We start from the raw sequence: 9,680 nt of genomic DNA, 5'->3' as shown, positions 1-9,680 counted from the left end.
TTAGTGATATATTTATTCATATAAAATAGATAATGAGGGTATAAAATTGTAATTAAAATGTGATTATCAGTGGTTAGGAGAGACCGAGGTCAATTCCAAGAGGAGTGGGTAGGTAGTAAAGCCTAGGGAGAGGTCGTAAATCCAAACACTTGAGGAATATGACACGGATAGGCCAACACTTAGAGAAGTATCTTGTGGGTTTTCCAACATGTATATTACTTTTATACCCCATTTTGATGTAGACAAAGGGGGAGAAAGATCTCCTATTCTTTGTTCACATAGATAGGGTGAGAACCTTATAGATAGGGGGAGCAACTATCTATAAGTATAAGTTTATTTTATTTATGCTCCTTTATAATGGTGGTTTGTCATCATCAATAAGGGGGAGATTATTAGGTCTCTTGTTTTGATGATGATTTACAAACCCCATTACTAATACTAATTGCTTGTTGAGTGATATAACGCAGGATGTATTTTATCAAGAAATTTAGTGCCACTATTGGAGGTTGGATGGTTTTTTGCACCATAACGATAATATCCATGGAGGTGGAGATAAGTTGATGAAGAAGAGCTTTCAAGTACAATATATATACAAAAGGAGCTTCATCAACAATTTACCAAACATCAAGGCTCAAGACTTATGTATCATTCGTGAGCGGTATTTGCATTTTTATTCTCTCTAGGTCATAATGTAGGCAAGAATTTAAGTAGATTACTTTTGAAGCGATTGGGGATCATTCACACACACTTGTGTTTTTAACCATTTTACAAAATAGTGAGTTTTGCGCCACAACGATAATATCCATGGAGGTGGAGATAAGTTGATGAAGAAGAGCTTTCAAGTACAATATATATACAAAAGGAGCTTCATCAACAATTTAGCAAATATCAAGGCTCAAGACTTATGTATCATTCGTGAGCGGTATTTGCATTTTTATTTTCTCTCTAGGTCATAATGTAGGCAATAATTTAAGTAGATTACTTTTGAAGCGATTGGGGATCATTCACACACACTTGTGTTTTTAACCATTTTACAAAATAGTGTGTTTTTACAAACGGTAAATAAAATTTCAAAAATTTCTTCTCAAACATGTTTGTTTTCATGTTTATAATCATTCCCCAAAATTTTACTATTTTAGAGTTTATTTGTTATTTTTATTTGAATTTACAAAGTCAGATTTTCATAAAAAATCAGGTGTCTGGAAATGTATCAGTTTCGGTCGACCGGTTCATACCAGTCGGTCGACCGACCAGAGGGTCTATTTACAGACCCTACAGAAAATCGGTCATCAGTCGACCGACACACAATGTTCGGTCGACCGATGGAGTGGGTTCAGTCGACCGATACAACATTGTCGGTCGACCGAATAAGCTTGTAACGTTTTAGACTGCCAACGGTCATATTGTCGGTCGACCGAACATAGTCTATCGGTCGACCGAAAGTACTATAACGGTCAAATTTCCAGAGTTCGAAATTTTAGAGATTTTGTTAGTTTTGAGGTTTTTTGGGGTTTGGGCTATTGTTTCAAGTGCCTATAAATATCTTCCAGCCCCCATTTGTTCAGTAACTAAGCAAGCAAGAAAAAAATCTTTGATTTTGTGTTTTTGTGTGTTTTGAGCTTAAACTCTCATCCTTCTCAATTTTGATTTTGCACTTTCAAAACCCACAACCCCAAGCTTCAATTGTCATCTCTTAATCCTTGCTATAGGATTACTGTAAGAGAGATTTTTCTATCTTATTATATTGTGTGGAGAGCTTGATCTCGAGGAGATCATTGTGTGGATTATGAGATCTCAGGGGAGATCGTTGTGAAGAAGTTCCGGCTTCCAAACCGGGTGTGATTAGTGGATTACCATCGGGAGAGGTGGTCAGGGACGTAGGTCGTATGGACCGAACCTCGTGAACATATCGCCATGCCAATTTGGATAACTATTCTCTAACTCACTCTCTTATTTATTATCATAGTTTAAATTTGTGTCTTGTGTTGGATTGAATTTCATTAATTACACATTTATTTTTCGATTATCCTATTCACCCCCCTCTAGGGTAATTTCAGGACCATGGCGAGAGCTTTTGCAAGGGAGGTGTTGAGGACTGTGAGAGCGGGCCTTGGCGCCGGGTCCCTCTATCGGTCCCTCCTTTCAGATCAATTTGAGTGGGATCCGACACTCGAGGGGTCTCTTGGCCACTCCTGGCTTGCTGGGAGGGCTCTCGTCGACTCTGGTGTCAGTTCCGACACTGGTATTCCGTCAGGTGTCGATGGTGCGGGTGGTGCTAGTGCTTCTGTTGTTGCTGTTGCTGCTGCTAAGGTCGTGGCTGTGGAGGTCTCTATGTCCTTGACTGCTGCCTTATAAACTCGGGTATCCTCATGTCCATATACCCATAAGCTTTGGCCATTAGCTGTTCATAATTGGTGACCAGATTCTTGGCAAGCGAGTCGGCCACTTCATTGTTTTGCAAGCCGGGCACAAGAGCGGATATAGAAACCGCACTCCCTGGGTCATTAACCTCCAGTCTCTTCTCCTGGAACCTCTTGAAGTAGGCTCAAAGGCTTTCTCCAGGCTCTTGCCTCATCTGGATTAACACATGAGGGGGAAGCTTCTGTTTGGTGTCAGCCGAGAAGTGGTGGATGAACTTTCAGCTGAGTTGCTGGAAGCTGCTGATAGACTTCTTCTCGAGGGTGTTCCACCAGAGCTTGGTGCTCCCTGACAGTGTTGGGGAAGCATTGGCAATAACCGCTTCTGATGCTTGGAGCATGCTCATTACATCATAATAGTTCTGGACATGCTCGGAGGGGTCTCCTTCGCCCTTATACTTCTCCACATGAGGCATCTTGAACTTCTCACATGGGGCGTTAATGAGATCATCGGAAAGGGGGGTGTTCCCCCTGATGGCTTTTGCGACCAGTCTGTACGCCTAATCATAACTAGAGGCCCCTACGATAGCAGAGGGGGTCGGAGAGGCATGGTGGTAGAGGAGAGTCTTAGAGACTGTTCCCCTAGTGTGATCTCCAGGGGTGACCAAGGCCAGGATTCTCACCGATGACTTTAGGATCAGGGAAGAGACGTCGACAAGGTTCCTCTGGGTGAATCGACCGATGCGATGGTGGGGTCGTGTACTCGACGTGATCCCTTCGCTGCTTGGCAGCAGCATGAGGAGTCTGAGGCGAGACTATTTGTTGTGTTCTAGAAGGAGGGTGAGTCTCCGATCGCAAGTCTTCAGAAGGCGGGGGGACAGCGAAAGTAGCTTGCTGCGGTTGTGGAACCGGCTAAGGAGCTCACTGGTGAAGGTAGCGAGTTGCTATTGGAGAGATTAAGATTCAAGCTGAGCTTGACTAACATAGCTCTAGTGTGGTCCTTCAGGGTGAGACTGATCAGCCCTATACTCAGAACCAGACATACTTGCATGAAAAAAAATAAGACCCCACGGTGGGCGCCAAACTATTGATGTTAATAATCACAAATATAATATAATGAGGGTGAGATTGATCAGTGGTCCGCTAACTTCTCTGAATATCTAATTTAAAGTTGAGTAGCTTTAGCCTGCACAAAATAGCAATTCGTGAGATGACGGGGACTAGTTCCCCCGTTGTTCCTCTGACGATCAAGTCAATTGATGGACTTGAGTGGGAAAGTGATGAATCATGTGAGTTCTCAAATGTAGTGCAATGGAATTCTCAGATATTGCTTGCTTTGGTATTTGGAATAGTACATTTATTTATAGTGATGGAAAAAAGGATAGAATGATAATCTCGGTCAAGTACAGGATGGCGGCAAACGAGTATGGGACGGAGGCTACGTCAGTACCTTCTTTATAGGTGTCGGTCGATGAGTGGAGGTGAGGTCACCTCAGTATTCAATGTGAAGTGACTGGGGCATGGCGGTGCCGACATGGTCCGATGAGTCATGAAGACTATCGAGGCTAGAGGAATGATAACGCCTGTCAAGCATTTAATGTGACGCCGACGTGCTATCAGCAGGGGAGGCTTGAGGTTGAAGACATCCTTTGGCTTATAGCGAGGGGTGTCAAGAAGGAACGCCTTTCGAGTCGACCCTGCAAGGTGTCGAACAACTGGTCGAGTGGGCTCGTAATCTAAAGAGATGTCGACTCGTCGAGTCGGCTAAGTCGGGATTCGTGGTGGTCCTAACCATCAATTCGATTTGAACGGTGTATGTAGGGGAACACATGTCCGTTGCTGGGAAAGGGCCGTACTTTGACGACTGAAAACACCATAACAACATGTGTTTATACAAGGAATAGAGTTACAAACCCTAATTCAATTAGAGTTCTACCTTATTCATAATACCCGCTTAATTATCCTATATAAACCGAACCAGGTGATCCACCTACTCAACTGGGCGGGTCCATGTGCCAATAGAGATTAATTTTGATGATCAATATATATAATTTTAGCTTTTTAATCTAAATCTTTTGCAATATTCTCTAGTTTTCTCATATCCATTTTGTGTCCGCATATATATCCGCTTATATATCAGCATGCATATCCGTAGCTGTTTCTAATTCTTTACAGATATGAATATAAATTTTTCTTACTGAGACATGTTTATAATTGTATCTATATCTGTAATTGTTAAGTAGATAAATACATGTATCCGGACTCTATCCACCCCTAATCGATACTCTTGAGTTGTGACAAGCTAATGGGCCTGGGCTGCCTAGATTAAAGCCCAGTCTCGCTTGAACTCCAGACAGCATTTTAAATATACCTTAGAACAAATTTTCACTGTAGACCCAAACTAACTTTTAATTACTAAAATCGACCCATTTTTTTAATTACCAAAATCGACCCACTTTATGCCACGTAAGCTTAATCATATTTCCTAATTAGTCGGGGTTGCCAACCCCGACTGTTTAGGGCATTAAAATTGAGTTTAATGCTTCTAATTGGGGTTTAACAACTCCTAAACAGTCGGGGTTGACAACCCTGACTAATTAGGAAATGTGATTAAGCTTACGTGGCATAAAACATGTCGATTTTGGTAATTAAAAAAAATGGGTCGATTTTGATAATTAAAAATTGTTTTGGGTCTACAGTGAAAATTTGTTCTATACCTTACGTTAGGGCTTTTCTGCCAGTAGTAAACTCGCACTTCTGCAAAATCTATTTGCTGGGGGTCCCTTTTAGTAAACATTCAACTTCCGTGAGTATGCGTCGATTTCACTGATCGTTTCGTTTCTTTGAGCATTTCCCTTTTGTCGCCGTTTCCGTACTCGCGAAGTCGTGATCTCCTCGGATCCGGTAGTATTTCCTTTTTGAGTGTTCTTTTTACGAATTTTATCGATTAAATTTGAGTCTTTTTTTGGGGGTTTAGGGCGTTGATTTCATTCTAATGCCCTGATCCGTGTTTGATCGAGCTTTTCTTCAATTGGACTAGACATTGTGCAGAATTTTGTGATTAAACACTTCCTTTTCGAACCAAGTTTGAGATTTTAGGGTTTATGAGCTGGATTATTACCTTTTGGGTTCCTCAGTTCCCTCGATATGTGGGTTAATTCTCGTTTCGATTTTTCAAATTAATTCAGAACTAAGATTGTCCTATAACATTGAACAAAATTTGCACTTTTGTTTAGGTCGGTGCAAAAATTCATGGTTTATTTTGCCTGTTTGCTGTGAAAGTTTAGCCTTGAGCAATTGGATCGCGCCTGCACGCAAATATATCAGTTCCAATATTAGATTATAAGCCTGTAAGTTTACACTTTTTTGTTGGCTGTTCAGTGCAGAAGTTTCGAACTCGGGTTACTTACCATTACTCTTGTGCCCTATATATTTAGATGGATTGGCAAGGTCAGAAGCTCTCGGAGAAGACCATGGAGATCATGCTCATTGCATTTGCGGCCATGGCCTTTGCTGTTGGCTATGCTGTCGGATCGTTCCAAATGATGCTTTTTATATACGCCGGTGGAATCATCTTGACCGCGTTGGTTACACTCCCCAGTTGGCCGTTCTTCAATCGCCACCCCTTGGTTTGGTTGGATCCAAGCGAGGCTGAACGCAATCCGAAGCCACAAGTTGTGCCGTCGAAGAAGCACGGAGCTAAGCAACGCCAGAAGTAGGATCATGTCACAGGTCTGACCGTCATGTTAGATTTCTTTACGTTATGTTTTGGACTTTGATGAGTTTAATTTGTTGATGGGAAAATAAATGATTGCTATGTTGAATGTATGTCAGCTTGAAGTGGTTGCTAAATCTTTGCATGAGGTGCATTTTGGTTTTATATATTTATTTATTCTCACTTTAAGTTTTTTTTAGTATATGCAGTTTGCAATATGGGTCCATGTATCCTTCATTTAAAAGAAGCCCCCCTTTTGGTTTGCGAGCTTCATTTGTAAATTTCTAGAAATTCCCTCATATTCTGTAAAAAGGAAAATGCCCTCACACTTGAGAAAATTAGGAAAAATGCCCTCATGCATGGAAAAATCAACAGAAATGCCCTAGAACTTGGGAAATCCAAAAAAAAGGAACAAAGTATCCCTTCCCTTAAGAATTCAACTACAACTCTCCCGCAGGTTTCCCTAACAATAGGAACCTTACCAGTCCTCACACACTGAGAAATCCAGAAATTCCCTAAAACCTGGAAAAATCCAAATAGAAACGAGCAAACTGTCCGTTCCTTTGACAATTTGACTACATCACTCCCTCAGGCCTCAGGTTCTGTGTCATGCGCGCATCGCGTGCTTCGGAATATTAGTCTCTTTATAATAGGAAGCGATTTGTATCTATGTGCGTGCATCTGAAAGTTATATAAGCTCCTTGTCTATAACTGTATACAAGATGGCAAGTGGCACCACACTGTTCATAATGATCTTTATCCTCAAAGGATTTGCATACATATACATGCATACATAAAGGCATGGCATACCCGCGTGTTGTCTCTGCCATTTGGAAATGTTTCCGTCCCAAAACACTGAATGCATTGGCTGCAGAGCCATCCAAGAAGAGGGATCTTAGCACAATCAGAAGTAGGATCATGTCACGTGTTGACCATCATGTTAGAGCTTTAATTTTTGTTTTGGACATGAAGTATTATGATTGCTAACGTTGACTACTTCTCATGGTGAGTTAGTTTTATGTTGTTCTTGAATGCCAATTTAAAGAAGGGATGCAATTATCATTTATATTAGGATCATATCATAGGCCTAACCAATCATGTTAGATTTCTTTAATTTTCATTATGGACTTAATTAGAATATTCGTTGATGGAAGAATGATTGTTACTTCTTGAATGCTTCTCTTCGCGGATTCATATGGTTTGATGTTGTTTTCAAATGCCAGTTGAATGCTGAATTTACAAATTCTTCTCCATATGTTGAACATATGCAATTTGCATCATGGATGTTGGTTATCTCTTATCTGATAGAACACTGAAGTCTGTGAAAGTTGATGTTGAAATAATTAACTAAGGTTCATCTAAGATTCCTGGTTCTTTAAAACACAACCATGTTATCTTACCAGGATTGTAGTGTTCATGTTTAGCCTCGTTGATTGCCATTCTTTTGGATCAAACGGTAGATTGTAGATATTGCAGATAACTCCCCTCTTCTATGCTCTCAGTGGCCTTTATCAAGCTCAACTCATATGTATGCACTTAGCCACCTGGAGTTGGTGCTTTGAGAAGGATAAAATGCAGACGACCTCCCGCTCCACGAATTGAGGGTGAAAAATGCAGATAACCAAGTTGAAGAGTGATAAGTGCTATTGTAAGTAAAGATGAGGATGGTTATATGCAATTTAGTGATTAGCGCGTGGTCTTAAACTTTCCGAAGAGTACTTATATTCTACAATGTCTATGAAGAAGACACCTAGATAATGAATTGGACCAATTGGTTATTATTGTTGAGGTGCCTTTGGGGATTTATGCTTCGATCTAAGGTTGATATTTACTGTAATGTAGCAAGGAGTAAATTAAGAGAGAATACGCAGGAAGATAAAAGCAGCAACAAACAACAAAGCCTGTATTGTAAACCTTTGGGAAGATGACTTTAGGGTTTAGTATGAGGGCCTGTTTTGTTCATTTCCAAGTAATATAGGAAAAGGATTCCAATGCAAAAAATTGTTTTTTGAGATTTTTATTCATTTATTGGGCCCCCCCTTTTTTTGGTTTGTTTCGCAAAAAAAAAAGGAAGGGGGAAACCTCTCTATCATAAATCCATACTTTGGATCAAACTTGAAAAAAGGAAATGAACATTTTAAGAAAAGCCATATATTTCTATTCCTCGGTTTGGTGCTTTGGAAATCATCATTCGAATGGTGTAAACCAAAGGAGTAGGAAATGCTAAAAAGCATCGCCTCATTTTTTAAAATTTTCTTTATGTGTTTTCCACCCAATTTAATTCACGTAAAAAACTCAGAATTGGGTTTTCCATTTTTTATGATGTTTTTTGACGTTTTTGGAAAAGTTTCCCAAAACTTTTCTAGGGTATCAAACAGCAAAATAGGAATTATTTTTGGTTAATCTGACATAAGAAAACAGTGTCAGTAGTTTTCCACATGTTTTCAACCCAATTTTTTCGAACCAAACAGGCTCTAAAAGGAAAAGAAAAGAGATGTCCTATTTCAAGTTTTACATAACATACATACTATATTATTGAAGTTACTGGTTCCCAACCTGATCAATTATTAAAATAGGATTTCCATGGAAATATACTCATGGTTTAATGTAAGGATTAGTTGATGTGGTAAAGATATCAAGTTAGTGTTAATAGAAATCTTTTCTTTGAGTAATGACAAAATAGTTCATCGGTGTAACTAACACGTCTTTTTGCATCATTCAATTTGCTTCAGAAACAAATGGCAGTGACAAGATTTTCTCTCTTTTTTTCTTTTATTTTTTTTTTTATCTTTTTTTTGGCCTACTATGTATGTATGATTGTGTTCGTCCAGGACTAATTGGATACATCAAAATTTTAGCATGCATATTTAGCTGGACCTTGTTGCAATACTGAAAATATTGTTGCAGAAACAAAATAGGCGATATATAAGAGTAGTTGACATTCAAATTAAGGAGTGTTCTAACACCAGGAGAACGAACTCTAGGCTGTAAATTGTGCATTTTTTGTTCCGTTACACTTTAACCAAACACACCCTATGTTTTATTTATGTATGTCGGTATCTAAAGTTATTTTATGTCTCTGCATCTAAGGGCGCGGTTTAAAATCACATGGTTGAGCTACATTGTGGATGATCCGTTCCGTTGAACTTGATCTACATATTCTAAAACCCTAACACACCAAGTTTGGGGTGAATCCGTCGTCATTTGACCCTTCATCCACTCGTATCAATTTTAACGGTTTCGGATGAATTGAACTTTTCACATGGCTCAACAGAGGGTCAAACGACGATTGGTTCACCCCAAACTTAGTGTGTTGGGGTTTTAGAATATGTAGATCAAGTTCAACAGAGCGGATCATCCACAATGTTGCCCAATCATGTGATTTTAGGCCGATTTCTTAGATGATTATCAAAGACGTCACCTTAGGAACACTTTTTCCTATATGGGAAAATTATTACTAAAGCTGAATGTTTCTTAGTGGTGTCTTATGATTTGATGATGTTCGCTTATGTCAATTGAATGTAAACTTTGAACAAATAGCAATTTATTTTCTGTATATTTGTTCTTTGCATTTTTTGATTTGATAAAAATGCCTCAGAAAGGTATCT

The 9,680-nt window shown here is 39.5% G+C and overlaps 1 protein-coding gene across 4 annotated transcripts; it reads left to right on the top strand.

Annotated features, from left to right (window-relative positions):
- LOC109824720 (probable signal peptidase complex subunit 1) lies at window positions 5,126–6,247 on the top strand. 4 transcript variants are annotated; one of them, XM_020391365.1, is made up of 4 exons: window positions 5,158–5,261; window positions 5,398–5,506; window positions 5,594–5,707; window positions 5,795–6,247. In XM_020391365.1, exon 4 carries the CDS (start codon window positions 5,795–5,797, stop codon window positions 6,074–6,076), a length of 282 nt encoding a protein of 93 aa, XP_020246954.1. In that variant the 5' UTR covers window positions 5,158–5,261; window positions 5,398–5,506; window positions 5,594–5,707; the 3' UTR covers window positions 6,077–6,247. The 4 variants fall into 4 exon arrangements, with proteins under 4 accessions (XP_020246956.1, XP_020246953.1, XP_020246954.1 ...); XM_020391364.1 differs by lacking the exon at window positions 5,398–5,506 and having other exon boundaries at window positions 5,153–5,261; XM_020391366.1 differs by lacking the exon at window positions 5,398–5,506 and having other exon boundaries at window positions 5,159–5,261; window positions 5,645–5,707.

The sequence above is a fragment of the Asparagus officinalis genome, chromosome 9 (assembly GCF_001876935.1).
Source record: "Asparagus officinalis chromosome 9, Aspof.V1, whole genome shotgun sequence".
Taxonomy (NCBI): Eukaryota; Viridiplantae; Streptophyta; class Magnoliopsida; order Asparagales; family Asparagaceae; genus Asparagus; species Asparagus officinalis.
Note: the sequence above shows the minus strand (reverse complement) of the source record. Positions and strands in the feature narration are given on the sequence as shown.

Excerpts from the sequence above, each read along its gene's own strand:
- LOC109824720 (XM_020391367.1), top strand. The coding sequence starts at position 5,795 with ATGGATTGGCAAGGTCAGAAGCTCTCGGAGAAGACCATGGAGATCATG.